The 25,138-nt window shown below is 42.5% G+C and overlaps 3 protein-coding genes across 15 annotated transcripts in view; 2 read left to right on the top strand and 1 right to left on the bottom strand.

The window, feature by feature from the left end:
• LOC135482725 (dual serine/threonine and tyrosine protein kinase-like) overlaps positions 1 to 14,778 on the bottom strand; it is a 33,630-nt gene extending 18,852 nt beyond the window's left edge. The window contains exon 1 of one of the 5 annotated variants that reach the window (XM_064763035.1): positions 14,704 to 14,778. The gene's annotated coding sequence lies outside the window, so the exon portion shown is untranslated. Of the gene's footprint in view, positions 1 to 2,144; positions 2,215 to 14,545; positions 14,678 to 14,703 lie in introns of those variants that run through there. The other 4 variants (XM_064763038.1, XM_064763036.1, XM_064763039.1 and 1 more) reach the window with 4 other exon arrangements.
• On the top strand, positions 1,811 to 24,628 carry LOC135482727 (uncharacterized). Of its 5 annotated transcripts, XM_064763042.1 has the most exons (6): positions 15,964 to 16,488; positions 16,796 to 16,884; positions 17,475 to 18,308; positions 19,179 to 20,623; positions 21,196 to 21,442; positions 22,473 to 24,628. In XM_064763042.1, the coding sequence occupies exons 3-6, from the start codon at positions 17,604 to 17,606 to the stop codon at positions 22,911 to 22,913; spliced, it is 2,838 nt and encodes a 945-aa protein (XP_064619112.1). In that variant the 5' UTR covers positions 15,964 to 16,488; positions 16,796 to 16,884; positions 17,475 to 17,603; the 3' UTR covers positions 22,914 to 24,628. The 5 variants fall into 5 exon arrangements, with proteins under 5 accessions (XP_064619114.1, XP_064619113.1, XP_064619115.1 ...); XM_064763044.1 differs by lacking the exons at positions 15,964 to 16,488; positions 16,796 to 16,884 and adding an exon at positions 1,811 to 2,086; XM_064763043.1 differs by lacking the exons at positions 15,964 to 16,488; positions 16,796 to 16,884 and adding an exon at positions 14,960 to 15,057.
• On the top strand, positions 2,336 to 12,118 carry LOC135482718 (uncharacterized). 5 transcript variants are annotated; one of them, XM_064763016.1, is made up of 5 exons: positions 2,336 to 2,493; positions 4,605 to 5,575; positions 6,293 to 7,710; positions 8,090 to 8,327; positions 11,109 to 12,118. In XM_064763016.1, the coding sequence occupies exons 2-5, from the start codon at positions 4,727 to 4,729 to the stop codon at positions 11,562 to 11,564; spliced, it is 2,961 nt and encodes a 986-aa protein (XP_064619086.1). In that variant the 5' UTR covers positions 2,336 to 2,493; positions 4,605 to 4,726; the 3' UTR covers positions 11,565 to 12,118. The 5 variants fall into 5 exon arrangements, with proteins under 5 accessions (XP_064619086.1, XP_064619090.1, XP_064619087.1 ...); XM_064763020.1 differs by lacking the exon at positions 2,336 to 2,493 and adding an exon at positions 4,396 to 4,423; XM_064763018.1 differs by lacking the exon at positions 2,336 to 2,493 and adding an exon at positions 4,442 to 4,492.
• Positions 24,629 to 25,138: the final 510 nt, after the last annotated feature.

The raw sequence follows: 25,138 nt of genomic DNA, 5'->3' as shown, positions 1-25,138 counted from the left end.
CCTGGGAAAATTAGGTCGTTTTGGGAAAAGGATATCCATATCGTCACCAGACGTCTATCTCAGGATACTCCAGTCTACGAGGTGAAACCAGAAAAGGGGGCAGGCCGTACCAGGATTCTTCATCGGAATTTGTTATTACAATGTGATGAACTGCCGTTCGAAGGCCCTCCAATCAAGCGACTTTCGACGCGAAGGAAGCACAATCAACGCAGACCACCAGATCTGCAGTCCGAGTTAAGAGTTTCCGACTCTGATAGTGATGATGACAGTTCTGAAAGTGGATTGGTACCAGGGTTTCAAAGTGAGGATATAATTCCAGAAACAAGGGACCAAGCGCAGTCAACTACTGACAATAGATCGAACAGTGGACTAGGAGCAGGATCACAACTGGATCATTTAGAGGATGCAAGGGAGCAATCTGATGAGTCCAGCATCGAACACTTTGGGTCCGATCAAACGAAGTCACTAAGTGATGAGCAATCAAGAGAATCATCTACTGATGAGCCTGTGGAACGACCGAGACGGCAAACAAGACCTCCACAGACTTTGACATATGATACTTTAGGGAATCCTTCGGTTCATCCAAGGGCGTTTCCAGTGATGCATGGGGCTCCTGTTCAACAGATGGGAGGTTGGCCAGTGCCATGGGGAGGATATCCCGTATTCGTACAGTATCCTCTTCCGGAATATGTTTAGTGAAAACACGAATATAGGAGACTGAGGAATTGTGTAAATAATTTTATTGAGACGGAATGTTAATGGTTTAAAACTGTTTGTTTTTCAGCTTAACAATTTTAACTTAGTATTTTTCAGATTGTAATGGCAAGTGTCTGGACTATGAAGGATGATGATCTTATGGAGAATATTGACCAAGCGCCTCTGATGTCGAATGACAAGTTGTACAAAATAAAGCGGGATTTATGAGATATTTGCTGAGGAGATTGGCCATTTCTTTAGTTTGTCTTTTCCGCCAGAAAGAGGAGTACAGGTATCCTCTACTGTAATTCGGTAATGTATATTGCTTAGAGTAATTTTACCGTTGGGGTATAACCATATTTTGTACAATGCCTGTGTAGTTGCATGTTTAGATTTAATCTTTCTTGGTCAGTTATTATCTAGGAGTGAACTAATGTCGTGGAAGACATTATTTTAACGGGGGGAGAATGTGAGGTAGTGGCAAAGTATTGGGGGGACACAAATTTTATGTTAATGTCGGATAGCATGGCGCGGTGACGTCGTGGTTTGCTCTGTTGCTTGCGCATGCGCGGTAGGCTGTCCGCAAGTTTCGAATAAATTAAGATTTTAAACCCAATTTACGTCCAAACAAATACGTTTTTCTCTCCGTTTCATTACAGAACCTCGGTAACACACATGGGCTTATTATAAACCGCGAGATGCGGAACGCGAGATCAGGAGATGCCAACCTCGGTGAGAGTACCACATGAATACTATAAGTACATGTACAAGAGTTGTGAAGCTTTTCGTGGTGAAAATTCTATTGGACCCAAAATTTGGTTGCACTATTCAGACCTTTCAGGTAGCCTAGCTTTTCAGTGAAAAGGCATAGGGTTATATTCTCCTTTCCAAGGTCACAACCTACTTTCATTCGTTATCACTTGAGTCCAACACTGCCTCATTCTCGGGTCGGTTAGACCCCGAGCATGGTTTTTACCCCCTCAGGCACCCCTTCGAGTTATTACTCGCTGTTCTTTTCAGCCGACTTTTTAACATTCATGAATCGTACCTGGAAATTCAAAGGGAGCAGTGCTGTTATGTTCCATTAGCAATACTCCAATAGTGTGACCAGAAATGTTCTTTCTTGTCTCCGAAAATTTGCATTCGATTCGACCCAAGGTGCCTATAAACCGAGCTAACAATGTAGTTCCTGGGAAGTGCCCAAACTACACTCCGGACGCAGTGGACCGGCCTCGTTCCTCACCCCAAATTAGGATGACACGATCGGCTGCCCAGGGAGTCTAGCCCAAACATGTACAAAGGGTCAACAGCGTTAAATATACACAATACGAAACAGCGATGATCCTTTCGACCGCAGTCGAACTCCGGACTCCTCAGGCTGATTTTTAGGGTAATGGATTAGATGGACAAAAAACTTTGGACAGAACTACATACATTTAGACACTTACTTTACCTTAAACTGTCCAATTCGTGTGGTGGATATATGGCGTTTTTCTATTTATAGTAGGCCATGTCATGTGAAGCCCGAATCAATCTGATACTCCTATCGTGTCATATGGTGATGAATATCATTGATTATTCTGGGCAGGTCTATACTTATATATGAGAAGTAGGTCTCAACCATCAGGGCTATTGATGTTATGATGAATGCACGGTATGATTTCAACCTACTTGATTGGCCCAATTTCGGCGATAAAGTTTTGAAAAGTCAGGAGTTCTTTCTGGCTTCCCTTATTCATGAATGTTGCGTGACACAGACCAGAAATCCATGACCGATCGCGAGCCTAGCAGAAAAAGGTAAGCTTTTTACGTGCATGCCTATATTATATCTGTTGTAATGATATATAACCCCGATTTGCAACCAGCTTGGCATCCTGAGCCTCAGGCCAACACTCGGCACTAACGAACGTGTCACATTCTCCCTCCCCAGCCGTGCGGACCGACTGAGAGCCGGCAGGTAGACAGGGACAGAAGCATGCAGGGAACTCTTAGATAGAGGAACTATAATCCCAATCGATTTACCCTACTAGAGTTGGGAATAGATTTCCCGCAACAATTACATACTGACCCGCCCAATCCTCTTTGGCCCCGGCTAGCTACGCCCCTGCATGTAGCGATCGCCGCCATGATTTGCACTGCTGCCAGCGGCGCGCGTGTCATATTGCATGCGGCCGACTTACCGGCAGTAATCCTAAAGTCATTCTCCAAAGCAGCGATAATATTCAAGTACTTTGTAGGATATACCGCCTCATCACACTACTTTCACATCACAAGGAGTGTGTCCTGAAGTCTCATCCTTTCAGGATGGATATACATGTATACGCAAAACGACGGTAGATCGGCATGATGATAATAAGGTTGGGAACGAGACCGATTTCATTGGGATTTTCATACCACATTGTTGCTTGTCATAAACGCAATGAATCAGTACAAGAACAAATACAAGTATGTCTTTAATGCCTTATTATGTCATCAGTTAAAATTCAACTTGACTTTTTGATGTCTACAAAAGAAAAGAAATTATCACGTCGATATCGTTATCGTCATCAGAGTGGTCGGGCTCAATTTGATAGGATTGTTTACCTTTACCGCTCTGACATTACCAACATGTCAAGCACATTATTATGTTTTGATACACTTCAAAATATATATGTCATCTTTTCGTGTTATCATTTGTGCTATCAGAAGATTAACATTCACGAATTGATCTACTCATTTCCAATGAGTACATCATCACCAGGGCAATGATATCGTGATGAGTGCACTGTATATGAAATCTCTGGGATGACTGTGCATTATAATTTTGTAATACCCATCTTCGCATGTGCCAAGTATATAAATTAGAAATATCCAGAAACAAAATTATGGCCTATCCAGCGACCCCGCCCCACCATGACCATAAATGTTCACCTTCCTGATCCCCCAAAATCTTGTTTCGAGGCGATGCTAAGATATCCAGTGTGGATATTCCGCCTGTAACCAGTCACCAGTCATTTTAAAAATTATACAGTAGCATATTAGGCATATGGCACATTCGAAGAATTTTAAAGTTTTTGAGAAGCGAAGGGAATAAACTCGGTATTTAACGTAGGCCTATAGCTGGCAATTATATCAATTAGATAAGACTTCTGTGGAGCAAGTGGGGGGGGGGGGGGGGGGATTTGCCTGCCCTCTTAACTTTCTCAGAATAAATAAAGTGGAGTCTCCCCCTCCCCCGCCATGCCAGAGGATAACAGTAGCACTATCAGGAATATCCATGATGGAGATAGGGTAATTTTCAAAGTAAAGCCTGGGATTAGCTAGCCTCACATAATGGGAAGGCCCAAAATACCATTCTTGTCAGCCCAAAATACACGGTTGAAGAAACAGAAAGTATGATTTTTAAAAAGAATCAATAAATTACCTTTAAATGTACAATACAAATATACATGTGTTCCTTACATGCCACCGTAAATATAAAGCAAACTCATAAACTCCGAAATTCCTATCGGTTTTATATCAAATCCATGTCATGCTGCCAAATACGGCACAATCACTTATGATTAAAAAGTAGGCCGGGTATATTTGGCGAGCCGCCATTTTCTTTAGTGACCGATGTACAGTCATCACGGTACATTGGCCCTCTCTTGATATATATTATGATAATCATAATACTTGACCTGATTACCGTGCAACTGGCATTCACGTAAACTGCCAGATAAAGACAGGTTTTCATTTCCCAGCACAGGTGTCATTCTAAATTAAAGATTAAACGAGATCAAACTGAAATGATGTCTGATATGGATATTTTAGATAGGCTTGTGCCGACTCGTGGTGTTCATCTTCCATTTGTTTGCAATTATTCATAATCATATTTCGCAATTATCCTGCTGATTTGGTATAGTATTCCAAAACAATCTCGTTTTCAGACGCTGCTGTCGGGCATGCCTACATCTACACATGAAGCATTGGAGTAGAGAGTAGAACATCGGTGGAGGAGAGCCGTACGATTGCCTACAAAGAAGGACTATATCCGTTGCCAACGATCGCGATGGACCCCGCGAGTCCCACGAGGAAGATCTCTTCTACCAGCTCGAAGAGTGATAGTTCCGACCTATCAAGCCCGGGTTGTTTGAGTCCTGGGTTTGCCCGTTTCGGATCGCTTCATCCCTTGGGAGAAAAACAACCAATGGAGGCAGACGGCGCTGGAAAAAGTGATAGCCAAATTCGTTCACGACGTAAGAGAAGTGCAATCAAAGCAAGGCATGGAGATGCGTTGAGAAATCTCAAGGAAGCTTTACAGAAGTACAGTACCTTTCGCAAAGAGTTGGAAAAAAGCTACAGAAATACTATTGACAATGTCAACGAATTGTATAAGGTTTTAGGCATGGGTGATAAATTGACAACATGGCTCAGAGAAAGAATGATAGAAGAAATGGTTTCAGTGGAGGGGTTTGTAAATAAGGACCCGATTATCATAGTAAGTGGACAAGTTAACTGTGGCAAATCTTCTTTAGTGAACGAGATTCTTGAAAGAACTTGTGTGCCAGTTGAGAAAACGCCTTGTACCGCGATGCTTACAAGGTTAAAATACAGCAAAACGGACTACTACCAAGTGTTCAACGCAGACGGAACCCCGAAAACCGAGAAAGTGGATTTCAACGCAAAGAAACTCAAGAAGGACGTACAGTTGGAGAGTAGGACCCGGGAGTCTGAGGCTGTTGAGTGCACCGTCGAAATTGGTCTGGACAATCCCATCCTTGAGTTTGGCATCCAGATCTATGACACGCCTGGAACCAATGAGAATGAGGCACTGGATGCGGTCGTTCAACAGTCCCTGGATGGTGTGTTGCAGGTCCTCATATACGTAATTGACGGCAACAGGTCGTTGACCAAACTGGTGAGCACAGCACAGTTCTTTTGCCTCTGCAGTTGGTAGAACACACAACATTTGCACCTCAACTACTTGTTTCGTCCTTGTCAGAGGTCAGTGCATAACACCTTTGTCTTTCACCGAGGTGACGTTGGCCATGGCTTTCGTCTTTTTTTCAATTCGAGATCTTGACAAATTGTTGCTCAGTGCATCTCTGAAGGGAAACTATACGTGTAAAAGCGATAGCCAGGGGGGCCAGATTATGTTTTACCCAGCAGCCTACTGCACTCTTAAAGATAATTTGTTTGACTTTTTAGAAACTTCTAGGGTTTTTCCGCCAAGACGAATATGCACTGACCCCCAAGAGGTTTTTCAGAGAAATGGAGAAATTAAAAACCCCTACAGGTTTTTGAACTTGTGAAAAACTTCAAAGGGTTTTAAGTTTCCTTGAAAAACCTCTACGGGGTGCTTATCTGTGTTGACTGAAAGCCCCTTAACGGGTTTTCCAAATGCTCAAAGACCTTTATCTTTAAGAGTGTATCTCGCAGTACATTCTCGGTCCTATTCATGCATGCATACATTTTAGTTACCTCAAGCTGCTCTGATTGAACCAGACAGCTCCTGCCTTCTTAAGTCCCACTTTGAAGTAACTGTGCTAATTGTCTGATCAGAATCTTTCAATATCTGTATCGTCGGAAACTTTCAATCGTTCAAAGTACCTTCTAATTGATCGTTTTCTTGCAGGATGAAGACTTCATTGAGACCATCACAGTTAAGTACCCGAAAATGAACATCGTTTACGTCTGCAACAAGTGCGAAGAAAGCAAATCAGCGCAGCAGAGGGATGCCTTCTCGGAGGATGAAGAAGAAGGACAACCAGCGGCGCGGTTCCGGAGTATGTCTAAGGGGGAGGAGGTATACGAACGACTTCTTGGCATGAAGAAAGTAGACTCAGAACTTAACGGAAGTGATCATGATGACAAGTACTTTAAGGTCTCTTGCAAGAAAATCCGAAAAGCACGGCTGAATGATAATATGGAAGACGAATTCATGCTGGAGTTCTTACAGCTGATCAACGCTTTGATTAAAAATTTTGATGAATGTGTCTACGAGAGTTTGAACAACGCGCTTACATCCCTTTATGCTTTCGCTACAAGAGTCTTTGACTATTTCCTCTACGTGAAGTTCCTCAATCAGCCAATCTGGGAAAGTCTTTTAAAAAAGTTAACAGATGTTCGAGGGAAAGAGGAACGTGCTTATGAAGAGCTACATGAATTCATTGATGAGCAGTGCCGGCAGCTGAACATGTCCTTAAAGCAAAGCATCAAAGAAAGACAAGACACCATAGTAAGCACCGTCAACAGAAGAATCTTTGGGACATCTCTAGAAACCCTGGACGCAGAGTCCTCTAGTGAGAAGCAAAGGGCCAGGCTAGCTACTGTGTTACAAAGCGTCATATACGAGGAAATCGTCAACGGTAGCGCCTTCCACGAAATCCGGACTTTCATCCAGGGTAAAATCGTCGACCGGATCCACGCATTGCTGGAGGAGTGCGAGCGTTTACCTGGCGTAGGTGACCTTGTCCCTCAGCTAAAAAGTTGCTTCAGGTTCGAGTTGCTTTCAAGTGGTGGTGTGGACTTCTGCCAAGATATGTGCAAAAAGTCCCTATCGTTGACTTTGAGAGCCATTCTAGACAAGATCCTTCAACATTTTAATCCAGCGTTGGGCTTAAAACGCCAAGAGAAACTGCGACAGTTACTAGTTCGTCGTTTTCTTAAGCACATAGACGAAAAGGCCCTGGGGTCGAATGTAGCTCAGCAGTTGTTTGAACAGCTTGCACAATCACACAACCGCTTCCAGCAAATTGTTGAAACCATTGAAAAGGCACACTCCAACAGAAAGTTTAAGCAGTCCGGATATAAGAAGTTTATTCCACTTTTCTCCAAAGAGATATGCAACCTTAAGGTACTGATTGCCGAGGTTGAGATATTGCGGAGTAACTCCTATCTCCCTGGTTTGATTGAAATTAAGTCCGGCCACAGGAATGAGGTGTACGTGTTCGGTGTAGCTCCAAGGCAGCATGTGGAGAAGAAGTTGAAGGTAGAGGCAGTTGGTTACGAAGAGGGTGTCCAGGAGTTGGCTGTCCTCCTCAACTGTGGAAGGTGGGTATCGAGTCCAACTACATGTTGCGTTCCTTTCCGTGCACCGTTAACAATGGTAAAGTATCTTGGCAAAATACTACCTGTACCAGGCTGACAATATTGGACAGAGCATAGCCTTTCAATCCAAAAGGAAAGATACCGGCACTGAATTTTTATTTTGAGTTTTTTTTCAGTTTCCTTATTTCCATCATGTCAATGTGATTCTTGAAATTGGCAAAACTTCTCCCAGCAGCAAATAACACATTGGAAAGTTGACTTTCCTGCAGGGTACAATTTATTACAGGACCACCTGCTTCTGAAGTCAACCAAACAGTGTTGCCAACCACTTTACTAGTACACGATTGACCTATACATGTACATGCATGTTTATTCATTTCAGGATGCTGCAGATTCAACACGACCATCTCATCACCTCGTTTGACCTCCAGCGCGATTGCGATGGCTGCTTAAGAGTCACCCTGCCTTTCTGCCAGTCAAACCTGTTCTACGGCCTATATCACCAAATGAAACAGTCCCTGAAGGTTCGGATGTTAATGGCCAAGGATATCGTGGGGGCGTGCGTCTATCTTGCAGAGAGAGGCTTCCGAGCGAATGATCTACGCCCAAGTAATATTCTGGTAGGTTTGACTCGTTCACTCTCATCATATAATCCTTGGTTGGTTGGTACATGTAGGATGGTTGTATGACGCTAGTGGAGTATTGCACGGCAGGCAAAGGCTTTCGTCCACCACTGGGCCCTCGCTTTGTAAGAATTGTGGTTTCACTCTTATTGTTGCGCTGATCAAAAGGCTAATTTAAGATTCCCTTACTCCTTGCGAATGGTGAAATAGATGCAGGCACACGGCAAGTATCTACACACACAACTTGGCAATGCAGTCAACTGTTTCAGTTCCCCAGCTCTACAGGGTGTATCAGAAAAAATTAGACTGTCGAAAAAATCATCATAAAATGAACATAGGGAGGAGTTTTGAAAAACTGGCTACACCCCTTTGTAGAAGGTGTGATTCTGCATCGTATTATACCAGTGTCATCGTTAACACTTTACGTTCCAATGAGCATGGACAATTTGAATTTTGAAAAATTAAAGTCCTTTGCGCACGGGAATGTGAGGGTTAAAATTGGATCTGTTAAAGTGAATGAAAAATTTTGATGGAGTTTTACTCGCATGCCAAAGCGTTTTTGAAATAATTAACCCTTTAATCCTGAAACAAAACTATCTCATTTCTGAGTGTAGATCTTCATCAAGGGGTTAACACAATGGCATGAAGTGGTTGTGACCATAATTACCATAAGTCCTATCTTGTCAATTTCATATTTTCTTCAAATAGCTACCTTATGTTGGTTAGATAATAGGCCTAACGTAATTCCTGGCCATAAATCTGTGAGCATCTGTGCATTTTGTCCTCACTGTTTGGCTTGTGTCCTGTGGTATGGATGCAAAATGGTCAGGCCACAGTACACCCCTCATCAGAGGTCTTTTCTGGTTACTGAATATCTCCAAACCAAAAGTGTCCCTACTGTTCTTGAGCAGTTCCAACGTCAATTTCCAAATGTGAGAGTTCCAAGTCGTGCCACTGTCTTCAATAACGTCAATAAGTACCGTACTTCTGGAACCAGCCACAATCTCAACAAAGAGAGGTCGGGCCGACGAAGGACGGCACGTACTCCAGCCAACATTGAAGCAGTGAGGACCCTCCTCGACGAACACCATGTCGGACAAGAGAGAGAGGAGACCATCAGCTGCAGAAGGAACGGTCTTGGCATGTCGTCAACCACACTCAATCGTATCACGCGCCTTGACCTGCGATTCCACCCGTTCCAAATGATTAAGAGGCATCAACTTCTTCCCGGCGATTTGGCACGTCGCCTACGATTCTGCCAGTGGTTGCTTGGACAGCGGCAACGTTTCCTCGATGACTTTATCATCGGAGATGAGTCTGGCTTCGCCATGAATGCTTTTGTGAACAGCCATAACGTAAGGGAATATCGCCCGAGGGGAGAGCAACCACTTGATTTTGCATACGAGCGCAATGACGCCCGGCACAAGGTAACGGTCTGGATTGGCTTAGTCGGCAACAGAGCCATCGTCGGACCTCTCTTCTTTCGCCAAAACCTGAATGGCGAGAACTACCTCCAAATGATCAATGAACGTGTGGTTCCCGCTATCAACAGAATGCACAGGTTTAGGCCACAAGGAAGTGATGCCATCGAATTCCGGCGCGCTTGGTGGGCGCAGGATGGCGCGCCACCCCACAGACGGAGGGTTGTTACCGAGCGGCTGACAGAACTGTTCGGAGACAGAGTTGTTGCGTTGAACAGACCAGTGGAATGGCCTCCGCGGTCTCCCGACCTTACACCACTCGACTACTTCCTGTGGGGCCACCTTAAATCAAAGGTTTATGTCACACCCCCTGCCAACCTGGATGATCTTGAGAGAAGGATCACAGCCGAAGTTGAGATCTTAAGGGAAGACGGAGCGGTGATAAGGCGTGCTGTTGGGCACATGTTGCAAAGGGCACAAATCTGCGTTCAAAGAAACGGTGCCCACGTGGAGGACTAAGGAACTTTTGATTGTCCCATTGCACCATGACAGGAAATTCCAGAAAGTACGAGAACTTTGTAAGGAGAATTGTGTGATTTGACAGTTTAATTCATTGTACATTTACATGTACATGTACATTGTGAATGCTTTGTTAAAAATGCCAATGGGCTACTGTACAATTTGGTTATTTTTTCTTTTAAGTGATCTTCCTCAGCCGAACAATGACGGTGTACCCTTACATTCATGTAAACCTAACAGTCAGTACATGTAAAACAGTTTAAGTTTCTTGACTCCGTGATGAAGATCTACACTCAGAAATGAGATAGTTTTGTTTCAGGATTAGAGGGTGAAAGGGTTAATTATTTCAAAAACGCTTTGGCACGCGAGTAAAACTCCATCTAAACTTTTCATTCACTTTGACACATCCAATTTTAACCCTCACATTCCCGTGCGCAAAGGACTTTAATTTTTCAAAATTCAAATTGTCCATGCTCATTGTAACGTAAAGTGTTAACGATGACACTGGTATAATTCGATGCAAAATCACACCCTCTACAAAGGGGTGTAGCCAGTTTTTCGAAACTCCTCCCTATGTTAATTTTATGATGATTTTTTCGACAGTCTAATTTTTTCTGATACACCCTGTAGTTTGATAAATCATTGCAGCAGCGGTGGTAGTTCAGATGGAAAGAAATACCACTTTGAGAAATGAATATACTCTACAAAGGGATAGATCTATCTGCTTACCAGTTGCTCCGGAAAACACTTTTCTAAATCAAAATCTTCTTGTATTTGAACGAATACATACCGTACTGTGTAATACGATATTCAATATCTAGCCACCCTTCAATTCCAGCTACGACAATGGCAACCAAAGATTGATCTGACTAAATCGAAATCTCTTGACACCCCATACCCTGAGCCAGATGATGAGCCGCCTTTCCACTTCGCTCCAGAAGCGATCAACAATGATGATAATCACCAAACGACCAACCAGCCTACATGTAGCACCTACGATACGTACAGCTGCGTTATACTCATTTGGCTCCTCTCTATCGGGAAGTTCATTCGGCCATCTTTTGCTCAAAAGAAATCCATAGGTGACATTCAAAATACGATACTCAGCAATACATATAGGGTCCAACGTGAATTACTGGAGGAGATCAAAAGACAACTGAACAGCCTGCAGTCGGGAATGGAACAGATTGGTCTGACAAGCTTGGTTCAGCGAAACATTGTGCTTGAAAGTAGTCAAAGAATGACTATCAGTGAGCTTCATGAATATTTGGAAGATCTGTACACAAGAATGTAGTCTAGTTTAAAAATCACATACGTTAGATCATTGATGATCCTCGAAATTTCATCGTGTTAGCCTGCAAGATTCTTTGCAGCGTTAAAAAATTAACGTGGTTGAAAATAAAAACTTGACGGACGCGAAAAAAACACTTTTCAATATATACATGTATTATATCAGCCGAGTTCTATCAGGATTTCCAATAAGTAGTTGTTTAACTATCGGACTCATACGATGTAGCAGTTTCTTTAGTACTTTAGCGAAAGGAGTCTGATCAAATGGATCTAAATCTTGCCCACCAAGGTTTTTGTAGTAGTGATACACGGCTTATACTGTACGTGTTCGTGTTTAAAACACTGAACACGCGACGAAAATAGCATTCGTGGAGAATCCGGTGATTAGGAGTTGTATGAAAAAACTCAAAAGATTCGACTTATATCTCAAACAGCTTTTTTATCTTAGTTTGTCCTTTTGCAATAACAACGCTTAGCCGTTCCCAAGTTGTTCGAATTTACCTCCGTGTTCGCGATCGGGTCTAGAGATCCAAAAATGGCTTCGGATAGAACTGTCACTTAATAGTACATATAGGCTTACCCATTAGTATCCCCCTCCCCCCGGCACTTGACAGGACATTACTGTATAACACGCTATCAAAGTCACGCACAAGGTGTAGGAGCTAGTCCAGCATACACAGTAATATCTAGCTGCCCACTTGCGCAATGTCATAGTGTATACAGCCTGGTAAGTGTACACTCTGGACGCTGTGAACCGGCTTACTGGACTTTGCGCAACGAAACGAAACGAGCGAAATGGGGGAGCGACCATTATGTTTTACCCCCGGTACGTCAAGTTCGATACATGGTGTCAGTCACCAGTATGGATGTGTTTTCCATTATAAATAAGTGTTTTTAAAAATCAAAATCATGAATTTCCTTTCCATTAGAAGAAAACGATGACGACGTTTCAGTTTAGGAGCCTAAGTTTTGTGGTCCCAATGGCCAAATTAACCCCTCGTTGGCTGAAAAGTCGATTCACCGGTCACAAATGGTCGAAAATGACCCCCAAAACTTCAGACCCCCAGCCTGGTAATTATCACGGTCAGCCCACAACAAAATTTCTATGGTTTGAAGATCTAACCCCGGGCTGTATTATCTGCCGGAAATTGATTTTCATCGGCACGTCTGGGAAAATCTATTGGGCGCTGAACTTGACCAATTCAACTTTTTAATGCATTAGCAATTTGATAATAAATGTAGTGTGTACCCGTAACCGCTTGAGGTCTGGACTCACGTAAATTACCAAAATTACATGCCAAATTCGCACATGACCTGTTATTTTTCTCAAAGCTTGGAAGCTCAAATGTCTGAATGTAATGTATGCGCGTAATGTATACTCTCAGCAAGCGAATAGTTGTGATCGTCCGTTTTTTATACGAATCGTTTCCTGTATGGCCGTTACAAGCCGTTGTCTGAATATGATGTGAATCTGTTTACCGTTCAATGCTGCTCCCTTTGACGCTGTACCCGCAAATTTTCAATGAAAAAAATGCTGATAATAACTTACACGGCTTGTTCGCATCGTAAACATAGTGGTACCCGGGTTAACTGTCTTTGCGTTTGGCCTAATTTTACAACGATTACTCCCCATGTAACCACGATCTAGGATGGACAGGCTGTGTATTATGAATAGGAAAAGTCACCTAGGGACCGTTGCGTAGAATACTTTTTTGGCGAAATATTGCGCAAAGTCCAGTAAGCCCTGTGAACCAGCCACGTCCCTCCCCTGGTAATAAGTATGATGACGAAATGGATGTCAGAAGTCTCGGAACTGGCACTAACAGTTACGACAGCATGTACATTGAACGAATTGATTGGTCCAAATGATCCCAGACTCATTATCTGGTGGCGCCGCTTGGTTTTCTGATGGACATTTTTCCAGTCGGCTTTGAAGATGGTGATACCCAGACCGAAGTAGTCCCTATAAGTGGGATCCTCAGTCGTCCGCTAGGAGGGCGGTGAAGGGGGTTCCTATCCCAAAATCCCGTTATAAAAAATGTCATCCCACTTCCCGGTTGCAATTTTTGGCCGCTAAAAATGCACTTGCTGACAGTAGCTTTTGTCCAAAGGTGCATGTAACTTCGTATTTTGGGTAAAAAATATGCCCTTCTCCGGATATTCTGCGGATAGGGTTATCCGTGCAAGTTGCATCCGCTGGCGACCGTTTCGGGCGTGCGTGGCCAGGGCATGCCCGAGAAAATTTTGAAATTTTAGAAAGTGGTTTGATGCAGTGCGATTTCAACCAGAAAACTTAAAAAATTTAGAAGGCATGTAGTTTATGCGATTTCCAAGCATCACGGACATCAATTATAGGATTGCGTCAGTTGACGTGCGACCCTCAACTCCCCTGGACCCGCGCCTGTTTCTTCTGGGATAGTGAATACTGGTCTACAAATATATCACATCATGCTTTAAGGGTCGTTATAGAAACAATTTGGGTCTAATGATCTTTAAGGGCTCATTTGGAAGCGTTCTGGTCATCCCGATAGATTGTTTAAGAGAAAATCCCGCTTCCCGTTGGTCATTTTCTGCAAATCCCGTTTTTTTCCCGATCGTAGGGCCCCAATGTTCCCGACGATAGTTTCCTCTATCCCGAATCCCGCGATAGCCATTTTCGGGTAGCCAGATAGCAGTGCAGACACCAGACCACATCTTACAAGACCGTCCCCTGCACCAGGATTTACGACAGAAATTCTGGCCTGCAAACCTCGAAACGACAAGCCGCTTCATCTCCGTCACATGCAGGACTGAAGTTCTAGTTTTAGGCAGGTTGTACGCAGCAGAAGGAGAAGAAGAATTTTTGGGCAATCCCGGCGTCCCGGAAAAAAAATCTCCCTCCACTAACATACATGTGAACGTGAACAGACGACAGATGGATTATGGAGAAAACCTTGCCTATCGGCAAGTTTCAATTGATAAGGCTACAGAACGTAACAAACTTACCTGTGATAATTAAATGGAAGGCCTAATTAAATACATAAGTGTAATTAAGAAAATCGGGAAGTCAGCTTAAGGAAGAACTCATTCTGAAAAAAAATTGAAACTGAAGAAACTTCGGTAGATTCTATGATCAATAAGGATTCATAGAAAGATGAACTTACCTCATTTTGATGAATATAAGCCATTCACAACGCTCTAGAAAGCCAGATAATCGGCTATTCAAATGGACTTTTCCCTCTCATTCATACCGTCGGCCTATGTATCATGATACATGTTGTACAAACATAATCAGCTCGTACGAACCGGACATACGTGACAAATATTTTACTTCCTTGTCACATTTAAAGCCAGTTGGGCCAATCAGATTCGTCGTAAGATCGTCTTGACTTTGACAAAAATAGAACTGGGGAAAGTTAGCTTTGAAATGTTCCAAGATATTTTCCTATCTGGACATAAAAAACATAACACTGACATAACAAACAATGTCATGAACAAGCCCAGGGTTTTGTTTGGAGGTAGGTGAAATGCTATAATTACATGTATACACTTCCTTTATTTCATCGCCTCATGACGAAGATGCAGTAGAACCGGACTGCCACTCCAACTATCCCTTTTACAGTTGCGATGACCTACATGCATCCATCTACAGATTTCTTCAGAAATAAAGGATCACGTGAGCTGATTTCTCAAAGTTAAAGAATGCATTATTCAAGACTGAAGACTACTTTTCAGGCCCCAAAAGATTTTCAATAAGCTGATCGCGTGAGTTGATTTCTCAAAGCTAAATAATGCATTATTCAAAACTACTTTTCGGGCCCCAAAAAGATTTTCAATAACCATAGTTATGGGACTCAGTCTTTTTGTATGCATTCGTTTACATTCAGGCAGTTTTTGACATTTTCTTCTCTATACCGTGTACATGTATTGCTGGATGAATGTTGATACATGTGTCTTCAGGTTCTGCATCTAGACATGTATCCCATTTTTCATGCATCATGCATCATGCATCATGCATCATGCATCATGCATCATGCATCGTTATCTTTTTCAAATAAGCCAAGCTAGATTTTTTCAGAAAAATGTCCGTCAGAAAAAAATATCAGCCACGGATCCCTCAATCCCAAAAGGGCTTTATACATCGTCCCTTTCTGTCTCGCTATCAGATTTACATCTCTATTATCCCTTTTCATCACAGGCCTTTCAGAAGTAGACCTAAGATTATGAGCATCTATTGTTAGAGGCGGATAATATTCTTTAAGCTCGTGGTATGGACGTATTTTTCCTTAAAATATGTGGATCTTTAAAAATTTTGACGTCCACTATAAACCCCCAAAATAAATTGAAATTAAACTTAAGTACCACAAGGAAACTTTGTCAAAGGGAACTGCGATTTAGATACGGGTATTGCTCATCCATGAATCGCATTGGTTATTCCTCCATTGACTAAACATCTCAGGCTAGTAGCTAAATATTCTCGAATAAACAAAACTTTCAAAAGAGAAAGTAAAATCATGATTGTTGTGCCCACGGTGAAGTGAAATTTGTGTTGCCAAAAAAGAACGTTTAATACCAGCAAAAATAAACTTGTACTATTAGTATGGGGAGAGAAAATTTTACATCTATATCCATGATGCCTAATCTTTCACTAAGTAGTTTCATGTTAGTAATTTTATTTTGTTCACATGAAATTTTGAATCGGCCGTCAATTTCACAATACATGTAGACTATTTGCTATGGACCTCACATTTTCAATGAATGTGGCAAATACCCTATGAAAATTTGGTTGTGATATGACAGGGACAGCCTCTGTACTGTTTGTACAATTCCATATTTGGTAGTGTAGGCGGTTTTTTGTGATAAACAGTCTCTAATTTGATTTATGATCGAATATTCACGGACACGCATACTGGTCATGTCAAAAGCTAATTGATGTCTTTTGCTTACATGTAAGTACTGTTCGGAGTGAGTTGGCCATTCTCGCTTTAAAATACTGGTTACATTATACACCATGATGACACCAATAACAAAAAATAGTTTTGATGTCGGGAAATCATGAAATATAGATAAATTATATATATTCCATGCAGAAGATATGCATCGTTGTTCGAACACGTTCTGCACAATCATGTTCTTGATTTGAGTGACCCGATTGGTTGACCTCTTCAATCTTGTTCTTTATCAATTCAATTGCTTTCTCATTGAAATCGAACAATATTGAGATCAAAAACGCCATCTTATATCAATCCAAACCAGGAGACGGTGTCATGTCGTGGTTCTAGTGAACGTATGTGCACACGGGTGATAGTGTGAGGGTGCAGTAGTGAAAGATCGGAACGTTCTGGGTACGTATACTCAATTAACGGCCCCTAATAAGCTTGTTGAAATGTTTTCACAAAGGAAGTAAACTCTCATATATGTAGAACAGTCTAATCATTTCTGCGATAACACCAAGCTAGATAATATCACCAGTTACGTTATAACACGAACACGAACTTAATTATTGATTTATTGGCTTATGGCCATGATATTCAATTGGCCAATTATTCGATGTAAATACACTGGCAAAAGTTTCCAAAGAATCTTTGATGGGCCCGTGGCTGGATCTATAAGGCCTATCTCACAAACCACGCTTTACACTCGGGTCCCATTATAGATTCTATGATAGCCATAATAGAATCCATGCACCGCAAGTTGGCAATTAGTAAAATGTGTTTACATCATTTAGCACTGTTTGAAAATGCCTTGCATTTCAATTATTCAGAGAGTGTTTGGAGATGACGGATGTCTTGTTTTGTTCATCTGTACAGTCATGTTCATCGGTAAAAAAGGTCTTACGATGCTATGCCGCAACGTTTTGGTTAATCTGGAGTTAGGTATTTTTTCTCATACATTTTTGATTTAACCTACATGTACCGTGTTTGTTTAATTGCAGAATGAAAGGAAGTAGATGAAACAGAAATAAGACAATCAGGATACCTGTAGAAGTCACGCAGGGAAAAAGTACTCCTTTCCGTTGAAAAAAACCCACAATAAATCAGCCGGCATTTCCCGTTGAGTCAAGATGGCTTCGAAAACTTGTTCCTTTCGTCGGGCTGAATACCTTGACCGTTTTAAACCAAGTTTACTCACGGATCTCAAGGCTGCTTTGATACGGTTTAAAGGTTACCGAGACAATCTCATAGGAAGTTACAAGGGCGTCTCCGAGTTGTCCGGAAAGATATACAATTTATTAGGCGAAGCTGATCCTGTTACGATAAGGATAAGATCCGAAGAGGAACAAGTGATGCCAATTAAACTTCTAAAACGTGATCCCATTATTCTAGTCAGCGGTCAGGTAAACAGTGGGAAGTCCTCGCTTATCAATGAAATACTCGAGAGTTCACTCGTCCCTGTCGAGGAACTCCCTTGCACGTCTAGGATAGTTAGGATCAAATACAGCGAGGAGAACTATTACCAGTTGTACGAAAAGACTGGTGAACCGAAAGGAGAGAAGCAGCAAGAAGGCGTATCAGGAACAAAATTGAGGACGAAATTGAAGGGAGAAATCAAATGTCGTTCATCGGTGGGTTGTTGTCAGGATATGGTGCCCGAGGAGACTGTTGAAATTGGGATCAGGTCGGATCTGCTCAGGTCTGGGATACAGATCGTCGATACGCCAGGGATGAGTGAGAACGAGACTCTGGATAAAATTGTGCAGGAATGCCTAGATGGGGTGCTGCAGGTCCTGATCTATGTCATCGATGCCAATCCCTCAGAGAGACACCAAGTAAGTCAGTTTGCTGATGTACACAGTGTGTTTCATAAGAGCCATGACATCTTTGTATTGAAACTATTCTGATTCAACTTACTTGATGGCTTTTTTATTTGCTTTGTAATATGCACCGTGAAGTAGGGACTGAAAGCCAATGCCGGTAGTATGTCTGATATATTTCTTTCCCTCTGGGACGGATTACCATTTTCATGAATAAACTGCCGCAGGAAACCCAATCATTCTTTGCACCTTCTTTTGAAAGTATACAAGGTGGTCCAGAAAAAACGCAACCGGATAGTTCCACTACCAGGGGGCTAAAACCATTGATATCAGTGGATTGGGAATCTTTCTAGGAGATGAAAGATCGCCCGATTTGGCTCAGTAGTTTTTGTTTTTGAGCGTATTTTGTGAAGCACAGACAGGCTTCTTTCGCGCAGAGGAAAATCGAACTGTGCCGGTAAATTGAACTTAGTAAGTAGCTGGATTAAATGTTAGGTAATAATACTGATATGTGAAAATGTTGACAAGGTTCCTAGTGACCATTTGCAACTGAGTAAAGGTCGTGTTAGCCTGGCCGGGCCTCAGCACACCAACGATATATCTGTAACCTACAACAGAAGCATTTGTTTTTCTGCATTGAACCTGGCCAAAAGACTCCAACCTTGTTTCACAAAAGACGTCTCTACTACAAGAACTACTGAACAGAATCGGTCGATCTTGGTATCATTCTTCTTCTAGAAAGATTGCCCATCCACTGGTATCAATGGTTTTAACCCTCTGGTAGCTGAAGTATCCGGTTGCGTTTTTTCTAGATCACCCTGTATGTATACCAACAATAACGTAGTCTCAAATCTACTTTGCTCAAGATGATACTCTCTATTCCAGGACGACAAGTTTTTGAACTTCATCAGAAACAAGGCCCCGGATATGAAGATACTTTTCGCCTGCAACAAATGCGAAAGGAACGCAATGGCACGCAATTTTGACCGCGCATCGGACGACGAATATGAAAGCGACGACGGAGACAGGGACCAAACGGATGAAGCCCCCAAAGCGGCAAAACTCTCGGCGGGAGAAGTGGTGTTTCGAAAACTGAAGACGAAAGGCCAAATCTGCGAGGGCCAAGATATAAAAAAATGTGACCATTTCTTTCAGCTTTCTTGTACAACGACTCGGAAGTCACGACATAGTAAACCAATATCACACGAAAACGAGAAATTCGTCAATGAATTTCACAGGCTGGTCGCGCACATGATTCTCCATTTTCAGGATTGTGTGGATCAGCATCTGAAGAACACCGTGTCGACTCTATATGCATTTGCTACGCGGACATTTGATTTCATCGTGTCTGATAAGTTCCTAACTCAACGGGCTTGGAAGGAATTCAGCGCGAAGATGAAGGAGAGCCAGAAAATCGAAGGAAGCGTTGTCGAAAAAATTACATCTTACATTAAGGATCAAAGGCATCACCTGTATGAATCTATTCGGATGATTATTGATACTCGAAAGGAGTACATTGTCACAAAGGGTGGGAATCTACAACTCTATCATGATTCAGACTGCTCAGGCAAAACCTGGTCATGTTCTAAGACCAAGCAATACAGAGAACAGCTCTCTGTGTTCCTGCTGAACACAGTCAGTGACGAGATCACTGGTAAAGGTGCTGTGTCTGGGTTACTTGAAACCATTGAAAAGGAGGTGAAGACCCAGATCTGTGGACTGCTTGAAGACTGTCGTAACCTTAACGGCATTGGTGATCTCCGGTCGCAGTTAGAGTCATGTTACCAGATCGTTCTAACAGCGCCATCCTCCAAATCATTTAGTAAAGATATCCTCAGGAAGACTCTCCATAATCGTATCTACTTTGCCTTTGAAGATTTCGCCTACGAGCACTTCCAGGCACCGCGCACCGTGGCGCACGAAAACTGGTGCAAGAGCACGATTAGGAGACTCCTGGATATGATAAACGTCGAAGAGTTCGGCAATGCCATCTGCGATCAGTTGTCCAGCCAGGTCACAGAGGCACACCAGCGTTTTGTGGACATCCTTCAACACATAGAAATCATCCATCACAGCAGACTTTCTGAGCAGAGAAACCTACTCGAACTCATTCCCGCTTTCTCGTCGACGATATGCAAACTATGGGCTCTCAAGAGTGAAATTAACCTCGGGGAAAAGAATGTGCAGATGTTGGACTGTTTGGTGGTTGGGAATGGTCGAAACTTGGTGTTCGAGTGTCGGTACGGTGGAACGAAGGCTGCTGCCAGACGCGTCAAGGGCGACGACACAGAACAACATGAGAAGTTCGCCAAACTTGTCAACTATTCAAGGTATGTTTTAACGATGAAGACAGAATCAAGGAGACAGAAAGTAACTTTTTCGAATTAGGTCATGGTATTTACTACTTTTTAACTTCATTTAACAATGCAATGTAAATCCGTTTCCTCAGTCGTAACCCCAATGAAATCTACTCCAGAAAATTCAAAGCTCTCATCGTTTGTGCTGCAACCGAACTAAACCCTTCATGACTTCCAATGTGATGTCAGCTCGGCTACGGCCCTGGTACGCTATACTCAGAACTCTGTAGGATGTAAACGAGTGTTTTTTCTTTCTCTGCGACCTGCTCCATTAATATGACAATAATATGACAATAGTGATTGGAAAGCGCGGCCACCGCCTGGTTAAATTGCAATCAAACATCGTGCTGTCATACTACAGCTATGTCGCAGTTCGCAGCGACAGGAAAGATTTGGTTTACGGTGCGTTTAGTTCCACATCAGGCATCGAGCAGCGAGGAAGAGGGTCGTCTCCTGTAGCTTCGGAAAATATTTAAACAAATATCTTCTACGATCACAATCAAAACTTATGCCTATGATGATACCTTGGAATGTCTTCTTTTCAGATTACTTCAACTTAATCACAAGAATGTTCTTCAAGTCCTCGATGTCCATTATGATATGACTGGGGTCCTCCACGCCATTGTCCCCTTCATGGAGGGTAATCTGTTCCTCATGCTGTGCAACGCAATCCCTGCAACCCGCGCGCCCCTCCGAGAGCGTCTTGTGATAGCCCACAGCATAGTGAAGGCCTGCGATTTCCTGGCAGACAGAGGCTTCAGGGTTACGGACCTTCGACCCAACAATGTCCTGGTACGTTCAATTGTATATGTACATAAATAGAAACTGAAAGACCTAAGAACAAAAAAGACTTTGAGCTTGTGAAGCAGCTATTTTTCAACACCCACTTGTTACAGTTGGGCAATTGCCGCACGCTGATCAATTATTTTTCAGCAACACCGTTTGGTTTGGTGATGAGGTCGTTTTGTCCAATGGTAAATGTATTTGGGAATACGGTGTGATCGTGTAATAACGGCAATCTTCCATTTGGACTAATGGTGGCCTGGCGGCTGCTGCAAAATAAACTAGGTTTACATTACGCGTCATGCGATCATAACGCGGCCTATGGGCTAAATGTTTGTCAGGCATGAGAGTGAGCTGAGAGGTCACAACCTGAAAATTGTTCTGATGGGGAGGGTTCAAGGGGGTGCCTTACTCGCTGAAGAACTTCAAATTTCAAATGCATTGGGAGTAATTTCTGGCAAATTACAGAGTTATTCTGCTCTGTTTATTGTGTGGGGGTCCTCCCCAGAAAGATTTCATGCGTGGTTTCTTTTTAAAATTCACCATTATTCACCCAACTAGCTGTAAGTGTTCATGGCGCCATTTCGAACAGTGCCTTGCGCTGTGAGGGGATTCCCCAAGTTTCGTCAGTTCGTTGGCTGTTTGTACGGTGAAGATGAGGTCAGCGCTATTTTTAGACAGCACACGACATCGATCAATATTTTAGTCTCTTGCACATGCGTTCCATTGGCGGTACAGCACTGTCTAGGCCGAGTCACACGGTTGATTCAGAGACTGACGGCTACTTGGGAATGCCAAGGCGCGTGGTGATTCGATGGGTTTAGCTCTGGCTTTGGCGGGAATAATGCGGACAATTTTGATGCCGGGCGGAAAGTTTTGTGGCTGGCTCTTCAGTTCAGGTCAACACCTCTACCCCCCCCCCCCTAATTTTTATTGCAGATCTGCGCGAATCTCGGGACCCAACTTTTTGGATACTTCATAACCGGATTTCCGGAAATTACCGGAAAACTCTCATGCCTGGTTTGTGTTTTGTTTGCAGATGAATAATGGTATGCCCGTGCTGAACCTCCTGAAATGGAAGTCAGATGCACCATATCCCGAGCCAGACGGCAAGCCGCCATTCCATTGGGCCCCGGAGGTCATCCTAGGCATAGAGCATAACTCGCGGAAGACGTATGACACATACAGCTGCGCAATCCTCATCTGGTGGCTCGCCATGGGCCAGTTCATCAGACCAAAGTTCGCTGACTCGAACGACATCAACGTGATTAACTCATCAGTCATACACAGATTGCGAACTGTTGACATTCAGATTTACGAATCATTTAATCGTTCAGATGCCCGTCAAAATGCGACGTACGCTGAGGCACAGTTATTGGACAATGTGCAGGCGCTCCTGTCTAGAAACATCACGGAATGCGATGAACGATTGGAGATCGGTGAACTGCAGAAAGCAATGCTGAAAATCATCTTGAGCTGAATGATTGCATACCGCTTAACCCGACATGTGTATGGCCGGAGTTCGTATATGGCCAGCAGTTCTGAACTTATTGGCACTCTGATTAGTTCTTACATCATTCATGCAACACCACGCATCCAAACATGCCAAATGCACAATAACGCAAAGCATTGCATTGGCAAAGTGCACTGCAAATGATTTCCCGCTGACAGGATTGATATTGGTGGCAAATTTATCGAGAGAAAAAAATTGATCAACTCAATGTTTATAACTCTTAATACTAGCTCTATACATTTGTACATGCTATTATCATTGAATTGGAAAAGAATATTCGGGAATGAGCATAGTCAGACATTTTAACTAATGGGATGGGAATGAATTATTATTTCATTGCAACCACTACAATACAATCACATATACAACATTTTGGGTGTCGCATGTCAAATTTGCATTGCATAAAATCTTTTGTAACCCCGAAGAGTAAATGATTCACCGTCAATGATATTTGGAACAAAAGACATCTTGATTTGCTCCATTTTGATACTGTAAACCTCTAAGATATGTGATGTATCCTGGCTGGGAGTAAATACCATGAACATTTCATCAAAACAAATCATTGATAAGTGTGATATCATCCTTTTTGTGTTTTCAGTTTTGGCCCCTGGTGGCCAAGTCAAGCATCAGATCAGACCAAAATTGGCTGTCAGAGGTCATCTGACCTAGGGGGTAATGCATAAAAACTTCCAAGCTCATAGCCCTACCAGTTAAGAAACGTGCCACAGTTACGCTCAAACGGCAAATTTATGCCATTTGACCTCTGTGACCTTGAAAAGTAGGCCAAATCAAAAACACGTACAATATGTGATATATCCTTGTTAGGAGTACCAACCATAAAAAATTTCATCAAAAACAAATCACTAATAAGTGAGATATCACAATATTTATGTATTCAGTTTTGGCACCCTGGTGGCCAAGTCAAATATCAGACCGGACCGAAATTCAGTGTCAAAGGTCATCTGACCTAGGGGGTCATGCATACAAAGTTTCGATTCCATAGCCCTATCGGTTAAGAAACGCGCCACTGTTTTTGAAATAAGATACGGAGGACGACGACGACGACGACGGGACGACGACGGACAACAGACACTGCAGTGTTGTATAGACTCACCGTACCGGTGAGCCAAAAAAGGAACAATGTATTTGTCGTTTTTTACTTCCGCGATCGCTGTGATTACTTCATTAGTAAAGGCGTAGTCACTGGCATTAAATGTACGGACCACGATGCGCCACTTCTTCCCTTGACTTCGTACGCTCCCATACTGAAGAAATATTCGAATACCCGCATTCACCACGGTGCTACAGACAGGGTCTGCACCCTTTGTTAAATGCATGCATCAGCCAACCCAACAAAATCAAACAACGTTCAGCTTATTGTCAAATTTTTCTCAAAAATCAATTGAACTTCATGACACATTGAGTGGACGACACAAAGACAACGCTCGAGGCCTCTGAAGTACAACAATGAACAGAAAAGACAAAAAGTCAAATATTATTGATACAAAACGATATGTATCTTCCATCATGCGTTGTTAATTTCGAGCAAGAAGAATAAGAGAGTAATGTGAATTATTGCTGCTGACAATCAGAGGTTACAGGGTCAGTGAAGGCGGATCTCTCGGCGTCGTCGTAGTGTTTTCTACATTAGTTCATAATACTTATGTGAGTATAAAAGATGATATTTTCTGCAAGGAACTTTCTATTCGACTTATTAATTTCGAACAAGAAGAATAGGAGAGTAATGGGAATTGCTGCCGACAATCGGAGGTTACAGGGTCAGTCAAGGCGGATCTCTAGCCGTCGTCGTAGTGTTTTCTACATTAGTTCATAATACTTATTTGAGTATAAAAGATGATATTTTCTGCAAGGAACTTTCTATTCGACTTGGTCGACCTGTAGCAATATACAAAGTGTCCTGTCAATGACAATATTATATTGGATTCGTATATTCGTTGCTGATGAACGATGATCGTTCATTTAAAAGAAAGATACTTCTAAAACCAGCTAAATGTACATGTAAACGATGTACTTGTAACTATTAAATAAAAGTAAGCGGGATATTTTTATTTGCATAGAAGGAAATTGTATTAGAACGCTCACTGCCGGAATCCCTTTGATCTCTGTAAGTAATTTCGTTATGCTAAATTAGACTAAGAAAATTTGTCATATGGTGACCATGCAATCAGGTT

Source organism: Lineus longissimus, chromosome 2 (genome assembly GCF_910592395.1).
Source record: "Lineus longissimus chromosome 2, tnLinLong1.2, whole genome shotgun sequence".
Taxonomy (NCBI): Eukaryota; Metazoa; Nemertea; class Pilidiophora; order Heteronemertea; family Lineidae; genus Lineus; species Lineus longissimus.
The sequence above is the reverse complement of the archived record's forward strand: the minus strand, read 5'-3'. Positions and strand labels throughout refer to the sequence as shown.